The sequence below is a fragment of the Empidonax traillii genome, unplaced genomic scaffold, assembly GCF_003031625.1.
Source record: "Empidonax traillii isolate 1590-97213 ecotype Southwest subspecies unplaced genomic scaffold, ASM303162v1 scaffold870:size258474, whole genome shotgun sequence".
Classification (NCBI taxonomy): Eukaryota; Metazoa; Chordata; class Aves; order Passeriformes; family Tyrannidae; genus Empidonax; species Empidonax traillii.
The window spans coordinates 51,671-67,015 of NW_020956063.1; the positions used below are offsets into that span (position 1 = coordinate 51,671).

The window sequence follows — 15,345 nt, forward strand, 5'->3', positions numbered from 1 at the left end:
CTAAGGCTAATGTGAGCCTGTTACTAAATCCAGGGGGGGAACCTGATAACAGAGGATGCAGAGAAGGGAGTTACTTAACACCGCCTTTGCATCAGTCTGCACCTACAAGACCAGACCTCAGGAATCTCTGACCCAGGAGACCAGGGTAAAGGAATGTTGGAAGGAAGACTTTCCCTTGGTCAAGGAGGACTGAGTTAGAGAGCTCCTAGGAAAACTTGACATACACAAGTCCATGGGCCCTGACGGGATGCACCCACGAGTGCCAGCTGTGAGAGCTGTCAGACACCATAGTGAGGCCACTCAAGATCATCTTTGAAGGGTGTTGATGATCAGGAGTGGTGCCTGGGGACTGGAAGAAAGCAAATGTCACCCTGGTCTTCAGAAAGGGCAAGAAGGAGGACCCAGAGAACTACCAGTCAGTCAACCTCACTTCAGTCCCTGGAAAGGTGATGAAGCGCCTCGTTCTGGAGGCCATTTCTATCCACATGGAAGACCAGAAGGTTATCAGGAGCAGTCAGCATGGATTCAGTAAAGGTAAATCATGCTTGACCAAGCTGATACCTTTCTACGATGAAACAACTACCAGGATGGATCAGGTTTTTGCATCTGTAGCATAATTTCCTGTAGGTTTCTCATTGCTGCATGTTTTAGACTGCATGCTGTGCTCCAATGTTTGCCAAATAAACTCTGCCACAAGTTATGGGAAGAAGCATTTTGCAGCTACAATGGAAGCTTATTGACTCTTCTGCTGCTGTTATATGAATTACATATAAGAGAAAGTTGCTCTCTCAGGGGAAGGCATTGGGGTTGTTTTGCCCTGAGGAGAGTGAAGACATTGGAAAGGAGCCTCCAGAGGCATAGCTTAGGTCTTGAATTTGAGTATGTTGAAAGTCGGATTATGGATGTTTGAGCAGGTGCTGCAGTCACATTTTGTTCAAACTCTGTATGAATTTGTGCATTAAACTGAGAGATCCCATGGGAGGGTTGAGTAACCTTTTAATGTAATAGGAGGAAGTTCTTCCAATGTTTACAAGTAATCACTGGTTGCAGGCGTGTTCATGCAAATTATGTCTGGTACCATAGTGGCTAAGAAATACCTGAAATCAGAAATTGAAGCCCCCCCCCCCAGCATTGTAAATCTGCAAAACAGTTTTCTAGAGTTTCCCATGCTTCCAACCCCTATGTCCTTGCTTTGTGTTCCACTAATAATGAAAGCAGGATTGCTTATAAAGCAGAATGGTTGAAATATTACATTATGCTTTTAGCTTGTAATTGTTTTCTTTCCTTCCCCTACTTACAATAGGATCATGGAAAAACTCAATAGAAGAATGGACTGCAGAAGACTGGAATGAAGATGTAAGTGTGCCTTGTTAAATACACCAATTGATTATTTATCCTTTTCAGAGTTTCTGTGTTGTCTTCAAAAATTAAATGTTTGAAGTAATACTTTGTATGCATGCAGTGATATTTCTTATTTTGTTTCTTGCTGTAATTTTTGTTTAAAATATATATATATAAGTTTATTTTTAAAATAAAATTGAATCAAGAAATACTAATTTTTTTTTTCTGTGTGGACAATACGTAGATAATAAAATTTTAAGTTTTATCCTAAGTTAAGTATTTGTGAATTATAATTCTACACTGCTCAATGCTGATGGGTGTTCACTGCATACTTTCCCCTACTATTATGTGAGGATTTTAAGCCATATTATCACAAGACTTTTATGGAATTAAGTGCTGAAGTTTACTATTAACTTTAGACTCCTTATTTGATGCTTTTTGTTTGAAATTTTCATAATTGTTCCATTTAGTGCACTTCATGTTCATAATCTTAAAAAAGGAGCTAGTAGTATGCTGATATTGGCACTTAATTACTTCATTCCTGTTGTTTCATCATGATGTGTTGTTTAAAGTACTTACAAGAATTTTGGTTCTCATTCTTTAACAGGCAAGAGATGTCTTCATGTCTGCAAAATAATTGACATTTGTGATCATCATGCGTGAAAATTGCATTTGTGATTTTAAGTTTTCAGTTATTGTATTAAAGCGTAAGCAGTTTGGAAAACAGACTACATAGCAAGAAATGTTGAAAGGAAAACTTAGCTTTCAAGAAGTCTTTCTTTTTTTCTATGAACATCCATTATTTCAAGTTTTATTTCAGAAGAGTAAGAGATTGTCTCAGAAGTCATTCCTTTTGCCTCCTCCTGTAGGGTGGCATGTCAGTGTTATCCCTAGAAATGTATGGATGTGTCATATAACAGATATGAAAACTCCATCCTTACCTAATGAGAGGGATATGTCTTTTGAGAAAATGAAAAGAAATTCTAAAATTCGTAGGTTTTCTATATCAGTTACTGTTCTCAGAAGCTGGCAGCTTTTTTAAACCTGTCCTCTATTTTTGCAGTATATGCTAGAAATAAACTAAGGGCTAAGGATACTGAAAAATTATGGCCTTGTTCTCACCCTTGTTTACTGGTACAATGCAACATTTGTAATACAGGAGGGGTGTTGAGCAATGTTGACTAGGTAATTAACTATTAAACCCAAGTAATTTGTACATGAATCTTGAAGGCACAGCAAATGAAACCTCTAGCCTGTTGTTAATTTTTATTAATTTTTGTGTGCTGGAAAAATCCCTGTAACCTAGGAGAAAGTTGTTCATGTGCTGATGATCAGAAAGAGTGAATGAAATAGCGAGCTGCAGACAAATTAGCCCAAAACATCCCTGGGGAATAAAGTAAAATTGATTCATCAGATTAAAAAAAAAAAAAAAAGGAAGAGCAAGAATGCAATGCAGCTTGTGCCATTCAGTGTAGTTTTATGAAAATAGGTTCACTTCAAATAAACCTGATATTAGTCTTAAAGTAAATTACAAGTTAACTTTAGGATAGAGGATGTCCTTGTAAGAGATTTAATCTACAACTTCTCTTCTAAATATAATTACATGCTTTCATGAAACACATTAAGTGGATTGAAATCTACCATGCAAATTTCAGCCAATAACTCTTTTGCAGGAGGGCCCTTATTGAACATGGGTATTTCTAGGAGGGCTATAAAGGAATCCAGTCCTAGGCAAGATGCAATCTAGTGTCTTTATCAATGATTTAGAAGTAAAAATAAGATCACTGCTGAATAAAATGTATGGAAAATAAAAAAAATATTGGAATGCAATTAAAAGTAAGCCAGTCATACAGAAATCTGGACCTCTGCTAGACTTGATCTGTTCAAATGAAAAATACTTTATTATAACCAAGTGCCCATTTGTTTAATAGGAATAAAGGTACACCTCCAGAATAAAGGTCTGGGGTCTAGAAAGCAGCAACTGAAAAATGTTCAGCATTGTAGCAGAACAGCTCAGCATGATCTCCTAAAGGGCTGATGCTGTGACAAAAAAACCCTATTGTAGTCTTTTTGACCATAGTCGCTCTTCCCTGTCTCTTAATCATTCTTGATTTATATTTTTGTATGTGGACTTTTCTGAACTTGATTTTGAAATCCTACATCCAATTATTCATTGCTTTTACAAAACAGAAAATGTGGAAAATACCTGGAAATATTTACTGATAGTATTGGTGTTTGAGAGTGAGACTTTTAGTTTACTGAATCTGCAAAAGGTTAGCATATAATAAGCTCTTGCTTTAGTCTAGCAGAAAAAAGCATAATATGAACCATGTATAGTAAACAATTTTAGCAGCATGACTAATGATTGAAACAACCAAGGAAGCTGATGTATTTGCTGTCTGCAGGTAAAGACCAAGTGTTTTTCTGAAGAATATTTTTGTTTAAATGTTATATTCTCTAGTCAGATGCAAGTTAGGTGCAGGTGAGTGAAATTTCATGTTGTTAGGCCTTAGAATGATTTGATTTCTGTGATCTAATAGTCCTTTCTGGTATTTATCTTTAGCAGTGAGTATTGAGTGAGTATAGTAGGTTGTCAGCATGCTAATTAATAGAGGAAACTACTTGCAGTGAAAATAGGAGGTTGTATAGACAACGAAGGACCAGACAAATATTGAGGTTCTGTAGATGGCTCTGGATTTTCCTCTTAAAATTGTGATTATATTCTCCTGGCTAATTAAAATAAAGTTTAACTACAGAAAGTATCAGAAGGGGAGAAATACAATACATACAAACTGCTAGAAAGTGGATGAAGGCAAAAATTTTCTGAACAGTATTGGTAGTCTTAGTTTTTATTTGAAACAATGGCAACACTTAAAAAAAAATAATGTATTTTAGTGGGAGTGTTTCCTTTACCAGGAAGCAGCACAAGAACTTGTTTTAATTTCTTTACCTTCAGTACATCATATCAAAACACTAATAAGATTTTGTTATTTCTGATTTGTTGTTGTTGAGTTTTTATGAGAATGCCAAAGTATATTTTCCTGTGCTCCTCACTTATCAACTGGTCATAGGAGCTGATAGCTAGTTGTTAAATATATTGTCTGTTTGGTGATTGGAGAATGATTTTTATCATAGAAATAGGAGCTGAAAAGCACAGGCATTTTACTGCAGATGACGGAAATACCCTTGTGAGGCCACTGCTTGCAAATGGTTCACAACTGTTCATTCAGTGGGAAAATGCCAGAGCTTCAGTGGAAGATTTGCGAGTGTAGTGTACAGTGAGCATAAATAACTTTGTTAGGAGTTGATATTACTTCTAAGAAATGCTAAAGTCATCTGTGTGATAAAGCTTTTCAGCTGCTGCTGCACATTTTGACAAATGCTGTAATCCCAGCAGACTTCTGAATTAGATGCTTGATTTGAGCTTGTGGCAGTGAGTTTGACACAGGGTTTAATGTAAACTTTAATATAGCCAAACTGGTAGCTGGAGATGTCTATTTTGCATGCTGGTTCACTTGAAGAGAACATTTTCTCTCTCACATCGAGCATGCTTTTGCATTGTCACAAACATCCTCAGGCTCCTTGATTTGATTAGTTTTCAGGATTCATCAGTGTTTTTGCCATGGTTAGTCTTATCCTGGGTTTTGTGAGCATAAGAAACTCTTGACATTACAAAGAATTTACTATTTAACCAAGAGATTGCAGACCATAGGCTGCTGTGCCATTAGCTGACCTCCTTGTGCCATATAATGCAGGAGTCTCATGACACCGCAGAAAGTACAGTACACATTGTTCTAAAATAACACATGGTGGGGAAAGGGCTGAGCAATAGAGAAATAGCCTTTTTAATCAGAAATATACTTGAGCTGAATCTTCTTTCTTTGTTTTGGTCAGTACACAGAGTTGCGGGCTGGCAGCATTATACACAGAACAGAGTTGTGTTCCACAAAGATGGGCTTAAAATATGTTGTATTGGCAGGAAGGGAAGGAAATGGAGGAAGGAACTGTGGTGGTATTAATTTTTTCATAACCCAGTGTAGTGCTAGGAGAGCACATGAAACATTTGAACTTCACCTCTGAGTAGTAAGTGATTTGCTCCCAGTCAGACTTTCTGCATCCTGCTTAAATCAAGTATTTCATAGGAGAATACCAATCAGATGATCATGTACAGGGACATAGATGCTTTCAGTACAGCTGCCTGTGGGATGGGAGATGAAATTGGTTTATGTCCGTGATGTCCTTTAAACTGGGCTGCTAGCAATTAAAAAGGCATCGTTTCCTGGAAGAACTAGATTCAAATATCACATTCTAAAGGGATTCTTTGTGTATATCTCTGCCTTGTTAAACCAAGCCTGTACTGGCTTAAGACTTATTCTGATTTTCAAGTATTCCTGTCAATAGAAAAGCTATTAAAATAACCCAAACAGGAAACAACCACCCCCCCCTACAATCCAAAATCACCCCCTTTCCCCCTCAAATGCCAACCAACCAACTCCCCATTCCCAGCTACCTGTGCAAGTATCTATCTGTATTGTAACAGTATGGTGGGAGCAGTACAGTTTTCTGCTGTCTGACTTTTTATACTAGTATAAGCAATTACACAGTTCTGCCTTTATTATTGTTTTCAAACTTATGCTTGCAGAACAATCTATTTAAGATGTTATTACCACCCCTAGCAGAACTGCCAAGAAGGAACCACAAATGCTAGTTCACTGCACATACCTGAGTGCAAACCTGCCTCCACCAGTGATGTGAACTGAAATGTAAAACACAGGGATACATGAAATTAATGAGAACAGTGTAATGTGTTAGACTTCTGCAATAAGATTTATCAGAGCTGCTCTATGGAGTCCTAAATTATGTCTGCACACTGATGATATACCAGATGTCACATTAATTACTTTCTAGTGGTATAGTTTTCAGTTAAAGAATTTCCCAAACTGATGTAGTTGAGTAGATCAAATTTCCTAACACTTAAATTAAATTGATACTTAATTCTGTGGAGAAGACTTTGCTGAAGTTTGACTACATGATTTTGTCTTTTTAAGCAGAACTGCAGCATAACTGGTTGTAATAATAGTTTGACCTTACTTTTATCTTAAAAGTGCATGACCAAGATGGAATTTCTGAAGGTGTTGCAGCACTGAAGTGTGAGCATGTGTATGATTAAAATAACTCTCCCACACACACACTTTTTCAGCTTTCTGAAACAAAAGTCTTCACTGCTTCCTCTGTTCCAGCTGAGAATCATATGACTCCTAGGCAGAGGTAAGCTCTTTTTCCATGGTTTCCCTATACCTTAAAAACTTTCTGCTTGGTGAAGCAATGCTAGTTTGCACATATAAAATGTTGACTAAAACACAGGGCAACCTTGGTCAGAGATTGGTCAAACTAGTTTCAAAATTGCAGAAGTCTTACTTTTGTGGGTTCCTGTGTTACCTATTATTGACTACAGAAGTGGAGCCAAACTTAACAAATCTGTGAACGCAATACTGACAAGATCCTGTCTTCTGCACAAACACTGCTTATAGGCAGGAGCAAAAGTAGCCTAGAAGAAAACTTTGGTGCTATTGAAAAGGAAGCTCTGGCTTGGCTGTCCAGAAAATGAAAATCCTGCCCTTGTAGATGCAGAAAATGTTCAGAGCATAGCGCTTTGACAAATATGTTGACAGGAAAGCTTGTGTTGCTTACCAGGAAAATCTCCTTCTTGCCATCACAATTTCTTCCCTTAACTGATGATATAGAATTCAGATAGAGAATGAAAAACATGTCAGTTGCTGCCCTTGCTTTCCTTTGTCTTCACCAAATGCCTGACCAATTATGTGGAATCAGTTGCCTGCATGAGCCTCAGAGAGCAGGTTAAGGTAAGACTTCTGTAGTTGGATAGCATGAGATCTGAAAACTAGATGGCCTAATGGTCCCAAACATCCTGATAGAGCTGTATGCCGTACTTCAGACTGCAGCAAAATTTTCCTTATAGCATGGATGTGACCTGGAGGAGGCATGATGTCAGTTGACTTACAGTCTATATTCCATTCCTTTCCTTCTTAAAGGTGATATGGCAGGGGGATTGGACTAGATGATCTCCAGAGGTCCCTTCCAACCCTGTGATTCTTTGATATGCTCATATGTTCATTGTTTTAATGCAAATATTCTTCCAGTGGATGTCCCTCAAATTATGTTAGAAAATATTTTATTTCATCAACTCAAATCCTGATGTTTTGTGTTTTTTGTTGTTTGGTTGTGTGTTTTGGTTGTTTGGTTGTTTTTTTACTTGCCATAAGAAAGGCTTGGATATTAAGAAATCTATGCTAATCAAAGTGCTGGAAGCAGCTCTTCAGCCCAAGTCTGTGGTATATTTAGGATAAATCAGAATTTTTTAAGTAGATTGTTTTATTGTCTGAATACTTTGCTTTTCTTTGGATAAACCTGTGTTAAACATGTTTAGGTGTTAGTAAGCCTTGTTAAATGTAAGAAAATTCACACTTCTCATCCTGCTCAGGCATGTGTGGTAGAGTAATTTTGGATATGTGCCTACTATCCAAAAAACTTAGCTTTTATTTCTGCTGCTCTTGTGACTTCCATACAACCACATATTTACTCGCTGCATATGACTTTATTCTTTACTGTCCTCATACCCACCCCATACAAAGGAATAGTGTGATATACAGAGAATGTGGATTATTGATATATCTAATGGATTTGCAGGCAGGATCAGCTTAAATACAATGTATCTTTTATGACTTGTCTCCAGTTACTTGGTTATATTAATCATATAGGCTATTTACGTGATATGTGATGTTATAAATTTGATAATGTTTCCAATGAAAGACAATTTATATCCTAGTTGTAATGGTAGGTTTCAGTTAGCAGAATTTTCTGGCAAAAACCTCTATTCTGCCTCTTTTGTACGGCAGACTAGCCATATTTGAAAAGATTGTTAATCAGTAATAATTCTGTTGCTGGTACAGCAACTTTAGTAATGTTTGCGCTTTCTTCAGTTTCAGCGCAGTCTAATCATTGTGTTTATTCCAGCCAAACTTTTCTTTGCCTTATAGCATTGATTTGGTAACACTGCTGCAAAAGCCTGAAAAACCTGTGACCTTTACCCAAGAGACAGAAGGCAACTCATTTGAGGCTCCCCAGCCGCAGACCTTTGGCCAAGCCCTAGTCTTCACAAATTCTCAGCACAGCAACCAAGTGGCATCAGGAAGGTGCAGCTCCAGTGCTGTAAAGTCTTGTTCTCCTCAAAGTCTGGTAAAATTATTTTATGCTTTCTAAATATTCTTCATGAGTAAATATTTCAGATTAAATAACTTTTCCAGTACTGATAATTTCATGAGATGTTTCAGTATTTATAAAATTCAGGTTGCAGATGTTTAAGGAATTCTTAATTCTATTGCTTCCACACACGCACACAAAATAAAGATTACTTTTTCTGTCTGGTTTTGTTAAGTAGTTGTTTCTTGGTTCACATGAAGTACTTGTGTTAATTTTGAGTAGAGAGCAGATGCATTTACTGCATGCATATTTAGGATGAAATCGCTTGTTTATAGTGAAGAGTTCTATGCCAGAAAACTGTGATGTGTTATTTGCAAGCACATATCTGACTACTTTTTGTGAAAATCTGATTATTTCTGATTTAATTGTGAGGGTTTGAAATTGGGTACTTGAACTGATTTTCAGAGAATAAATGCAACTATTAGTAAATACATGCTATTTTGAGATGTATGGTTACAGAAAATCAGTATTCTTGTAATCAGTGATGGAAGTGATAACCAGAGAGGATCTGGTCATATGCTCCAACTGCTGATTTTTTTACTGGTCATAAACTAAACCACAAGAAGTGCCACCTCAACATGAAGAACTTTCCATTGAGAGTGGGGGCACTGAAACAGACTGCCCAGGGAGGTCATAGTCTCCTTCTCTGAAGACATTAAAAACCCACCTGGACACATTCCTGTGTCACCTAACCCAGTTGACCCTGCCTTGGCAGGGGGTTTAGACTGGATGATCTCCAGAGGTCCCTTTCAACCCTAACAATTCTGTCATTCTGTGATTTATTAGTAATCTAGGACTGAAAAGGTTTTGGTTGCTGATAAATACCAGCTGTAGGCATTGACCCTATGGTTATGTTCACATTATAATTAAATACACACCTCCACTCTTTCCCGTTTTTTTTTTTTTTTAATTTATTTTTTGTGTCTTTTGGTAGTCTGCAGTTCTTTGTTCTGGCTTTGGTGAACTTGGGTCCTCTAAATTGACAAACTCTGCTGGATCTCAAATCTTGGACCAATTGAAATCTCCAGGTTTGCATCAGTTTACCTCTCAACAAAACAATAATGGTTCTACCACCACTGCCACATCCTGGGATCTAAAACCATCCATTACTCAGTCCTCAGTCCTTAGTCAGTTTGGTAAGTGCTTTGACATAGCTTTCTCTCTCTGTTAGCCTATAAGATTTCTTAATGCAAATAACAGTTTAAAATGGCCTTAAATGAAAAACTTTTTTAAAAAACCGTAATTCTAGTACTGTAATTGGTTACAGCATTGTGTTACACTTAGTCGCTGGTAATAGACATTACGAATATATCACAAACTAAGTTTTGATAGGCTTAAGCCTATCTGTAAATGTCACTGAATCTTTAGAGGTTGTTGAGCCTTCATGTAGTGACATCTTTCATTTAATGTTTGAACATTTAAGTGGAACTTTGATGTGACTTTGTGTTGTGGTATAATCCCAGCCAGCAGCCAAGCCCTATGCAGCCAGTCGCTCACTCTTCCACCAGCGGGATCTGGAAGAGAACTGGAAGGGTAAAAGCTGGAAAACTCGTGGGTTGAGATAAAGACATTTTAATAGGGAAATGTCTTGGGTGGGAGTGAAAGGCTTTGACAAAATTTATTATACAAGCCCTGCCGTTGAGTCAGGAGGTGCAGAAAGGACTCCCTTGCTTTCAAAACCCCTGCTCAGAGAGAAGCCTAGGTACAACTGAATCCTATGTTAGCCTCAGATTATGTCAACAGTTAAAATTTAAAGAATTACAGAGGTGTGATTGAACCATTTTTGTCCCACAGGTTTTATTGATTAACAAAAGGAGAATATTTATATAAAATGAATAATTTATTATTATAAATGATCAGACAAAAGTTCTTAATCAGAATTATTTACTACACAGCAATATAAATACTAAAACTACTAGTCGTATAGTATAAGATAGGATGATAGTGCATTATATTGAAGCAATTATAGTAAAACTAACAAAAAGAAATAATTATTAAGTAGAGATCTGATGTAACTCACCCAGACCAACAACATGTGGAGATCTTTCTCTTAACCTCAAGGAGTATTCTTGGAGGGCATCCCCAACCAAGGGAGGAATCTCCTCACATACACTCCAAGAAGGGCTATGTTAGAACAACCTGACTGTATGAAAGGGGACTGGACTTTTATAGTATAAAGTGATTAACACAAATTTACAGGCCAGCTACCAGCTTATCTGTCAAATCCTGTTTCAACAGCAGGATGTGTATTCAAAGTCTAGTGAACCAGGCTGGTTTTAGTATAATCAACACCAAGACAGCAAGACACCAAGACACCTTTGCGCAAGCAGTTGAACTTGCATGATGGCTTGCATTGTATGCATTCTCTGATTGGATTTTAGGTCTGATTGGGGTAGGCTCTCCTGACATAGCAAAGCAAAAGCCATGCACACAAGCAAAGCAGAACAGGGAATGCATTCACTGCTTCCCATGGACAGGAAGGTATTCAGCCATCTCCAGGAGAGCAGGGTCCTATCATGTGCAACGGTTACCCAGGAAGACAAACACCATCACTCCAAATGTCCTCCCCTTCTTCCTTCTTCCCTTCACTTTATACACTGAGCATGATGCCATATTGTCTGGAATATCCCTTTGGTCAGTTGGGGTCACCTGTCCCAGCTATGTCTCCTCCCAACCTCCCACACACCCCAGCCCCCTTCCCAGCATGGCAGTACAAAAAGCAGAAAAGGCCTTGGCTCTGTGCAAGCCCTGCTCAGTAATAGTAAAAACACCTCTATATTATCAACCCTTTGTTCAGCACAAATCCAAAACACAGCCCCATACCAACCACTGGGAAGAAAACTATCTCTACCCCAGCCATACCAGCACACTTTTTTTCTCAACAAATCCTGGAAAATACCCATTTCCAGTGTGCCTATGTTGCTTCTAGGTTGTACCATATTTTGTCTTTTTCCCCAATTTGTTCTCTTCTAATCATTCCATGAATTTTGAATGAGTCCTATATAATTTCTTCATAATGTGCATCACATCTCAGTGTTCTTTCCCTAGTGTGACGTCTATGTGTGCTGAAAATGATGCAGGTTAAATGATGTATTTTGTCTATTCATAATTGTATGAATTTTTCATTTAATTCAGTAAAATTAGTTGAAAGAGTAAAAATGACACAAACTTGGTTTTTGCAGTGTAGTTCCTAGCACTATCCTCACTGTGAAAAGTGATAGGTCTTGTATCTCTCTTGTGTGTATGCTTCCAGATAGATAAGCACACAATTTGGTAGCAGTTATAATCTTTGACATGTAGAAATTCTGAAAAACTGTTTATGTACATTTTATGTTTCTTTCTAATGTACTTCAACTGGATAAAAAAACCTTCCCACTGCAAATGCTGTGGATCTCTTACAGCTGTTGACTGGTGCTCTAAGACACTTTCGGTATCTGAAAATATGAAAGGGGAAGTCTTGGGAAAAAAACCTGTCAGCATCCAGTGTCTCTTGACTTTCATCCATATTGAGATAATAGATGACTTCCTATTTGTGTTGAAAATCTCATTTGTAGGGGCAGGGGAACCCTAACTCATAATACCACTAAGTTGCAACTCCAGACCCTTGGAAGAAGTCACATTTTATTGGCACAGTTAGTTGCAGTGAAACTTGCAGTGTTTGACTAAAATAATTTATAAAAGTTTTTGAGGTCTAATGTGGGATACTGTTACATGACTGTATGAGTAGGTTTGATTTTATATTTTTTAGGAAAGCCAAGGTAACAGCTCTGGTACAGGTGCATTTTGCAGCAGAGCAGGGGATCTATGAGGGGGGTATTGGTGATGGTGCCCTGAGATGGGGAAACCTCAGGAGAACGCTGAGACTGGCAGCTTGCATGAGAGTGGCTGACGAGGCATGGGCAGGGCCATGAGTAATGGCAGCTACCCCCTGTGGCACTTCAACCAAGGCATGGTGTGGTAGGTTGTGAGGGAGGGCGTGCAGGAAGGGTCCTAAGACCCTTCCAGCTCAACCAGGGAGCAATGGTATCTACATGGCAGACAACCACGGCCTCTTTAAGCTCTGTACCCACCATGACTGAAACAGCTGCCTAGTGATGCCCAAAAAGGCGGATTGAAGAACTGTTTAGAGACAGAGTTTTATGCCTTTAAACAGCAGGTATTTATTTAAAAGCAGTCGCGGAAAGTCTCCCAGCTATCGCTGGAAAAGAGACTCCGCTGGGACCAGGTATGAAAAGGTGATTTATACAACTTTGATTATGATTACAACATATTCGCATACATATTCATATTACTGAATTATTAGATTACAATATTCATAGCAGGAGGGGTCAGGGCGGAGTTGGAGGCGAGGTCTTCAATTTTGAGGAATAAACCGGGGGTACATCTGGTCTTTACTTCGTCAAAGGGTCTCGATTTTCCTCTTCATCACCAATTAACCTCATAACCTTCTGTTCTTTCTATTGTTCTATGTTCTGATCGTCTAGGCATGAGAAAAGGCTTGGCTTCAGGCCTATTTTACCTATTCAAATGTCTAGCCTGGCTCCTCTGGATAAGATTTATGGGTGCTGAGCTCCTTGTTCAGTGTTTGATGTGGATTTTCAGGGTCTGGTGCATTAGTACAGAACATAGCCTTCCTTTGAGCAATACAGAAAAGGGAGGGGGGATAAAGGGGTTCTTATGGGCTTACAGTAAAAGTGTTTCAATTAACTCTTCTAAAGTCTTATCTTGCTTCACTAGGCAGAGCTCTGGTGGGAACATGCTGCTACCCAGGTGTCAGGCTGCAGGGTGGGCCCTGCTCTTATGCCAGTATTGGACAGCAGTAGTGAGCACACCTGTGGGAGGTGTGCCCAGGTAGAGAAACTCCTCAACTTAGTGACAGAGATCCAGGATGAGGTGAGTAGGTTGAGGAGTATCAGGGAGTGCAAGAGAGAGTCTACTGGAACCAAACTGTACCTTTCCTGAGACAGGCCCAATAGGCAGACAGCACATGATAGGGAAGATTTCCTTAAGTCACATGGTGACAAAGGATAGGGGGTAATGGCGACAAGTTCCTAACCAATGAGCACAGCGACCATGAAATGATAGAGGTTTGGATTCTTGGAGGACAAGGGTTGGTAGAACTGCTACCTTGGACTTTCAGAGGGCAGACTTTGGCCTGTTTAGGAGACTGGTTGATGGAGTCCCTTGGGAGGCAGTCCTGAAGGGTAAAGGGGCCCAGGAAGGTTGGACATTGTTCAAGAAGGAAATCCTAAAGGTGCAGGAACAGGCTGTCCCCATGTGCTAAAAGATGAGCCGGCAGGGAAGACCACAGGCCTGACTGAACAAAGAGCTTTGGCTGGAACTTAGGAGAAAAGAGTGAATTAGCTTTGGAAGAAGGGGCAGGCAACTTGGAGGACTACAAGGATGTTGGGAGGAAATTAGAAGGGCCAAAGCCCAGCTAGACCTTAATCTGGCTGCTGCCGTAAAAGACAATAAAAAATGTTTCTATAAATATATCAGCAACAAAAGGAGGACCAAGGAGAATATCCTTAATTGGGCATGTGGGGAAACATAGTGACAAAGGATGAGGAAAAAGCTGAGGTACTTAATGCCGCCTTTGCCTCAGTCTTTATTAACAAGACCAGTTGTTCTCAGGGTACCCAGCCCCCTGAGCTGGAAGACAGGGACAAGAAGCAGAATGAAACCCACATAATCCGAGGGCAAATGGTCAGCAACCTGCTACACCACTTAGACACACACAAGTCCATGAGGCTGGATGGGATCCACCCAAGGATACTGAGGGAGCTGACAAAAGTGCTCACCAAGTCACTTTCAATCATTTATCAGCAGTCCTGGCTTAACAGGGAGGTCCCTGAAGACTGGAGTTTAGCAAATGTGATGCCCATCCACAAGAAGGGTTGGAAGGAGGATTTGGGGAACTGTTATCCTGTTGGCCTGACCTTGGTGCTGGGGAAGGTCACTGAGCAGATCATCTTGAGTGCCATCATGAGTCACGTACAGAGATGAGGGAAAGGCTGTGGATGTGTCTATCTGGACTTTATTAAAGCCTTTGATGCTGTCTCCCACAACATTCTCCTGGGGAACCTGGATGCTCATAGCTTGGACGGGTACACTTTTGGCTGGGTCCATAAGTTTGCAGACAATGCCAGGTCAGATGGGAGTGTTGATTTGCTAGAGGGTAGGGGGGATCTGGACAGGCTGGATCAATGGTCCAAGGCCAATTGTATAAGGTTCAACAGTGCCAAGTGCTGGGTCCTGCACTTGGGCCACAACAACCCCATGCAGTGCTACAGGCTGGGGGAAGAGTGGCTAGAAAGCTGCCTGTTGGAAAAGGACATGGGTTAACAGCCAGCTGAACATGAGCCAGTGTGTGCCCAGTAGCCAAGAAGGTCAATGGCATCCTGGCTTGTATCAGCAATAGTGTGACCAGCAGAACTGGGGAAGTGATTGTCCCTCTGTACTTGGCACTGGTGAGGCCACACTTGAATCCCTTGTCCAGTTTTGGACCCCTCACTGCAAGAAAGACATTGAGGGGCTGGAGCAAGTCCAAAGAAGAGCAACTAAGCTGGTGAAGGGTCTGGAGCACAGGTCTAATGAGTAGTGGCTGAGGGAGCTGGGGTTGTTTAGCCTGGAGAAAAGGAGGCTCAAGGGGGCTTTATTGCTCTCTACAACTACCTGAAAGGAGGTTGTAGCCAGGTGGGGGGTGGTCTCTTCTCCCAGGCA

General features: G+C 39.7%; 1 protein-coding gene across 3 annotated transcripts in view; it reads left to right on the plus strand.

The window, feature by feature from the left end:
- Positions 1–15,345, plus strand: part of LOC114067150 (ubiquitin-associated protein 2-like) — a 121,546-nt gene that overhangs the window by 39,861 nt on the left and 66,340 nt on the right. For all 3 annotated transcript variants that reach the window (XM_027902414.1, XM_027902415.1, XM_027902416.1), the window contains 4 exons: positions 1,304–1,356; positions 6,542–6,609; positions 8,400–8,598; positions 9,557–9,758. In XM_027902414.1, coding sequence (XP_027758215.1) covers positions 1,304–1,356; positions 6,542–6,609; positions 8,400–8,598; positions 9,557–9,758 — 522 coding nt within the window. The remainder of the gene's footprint in view (positions 1–1,303; positions 1,357–6,541; positions 6,610–8,399; positions 8,599–9,556; positions 9,759–15,345) is intronic.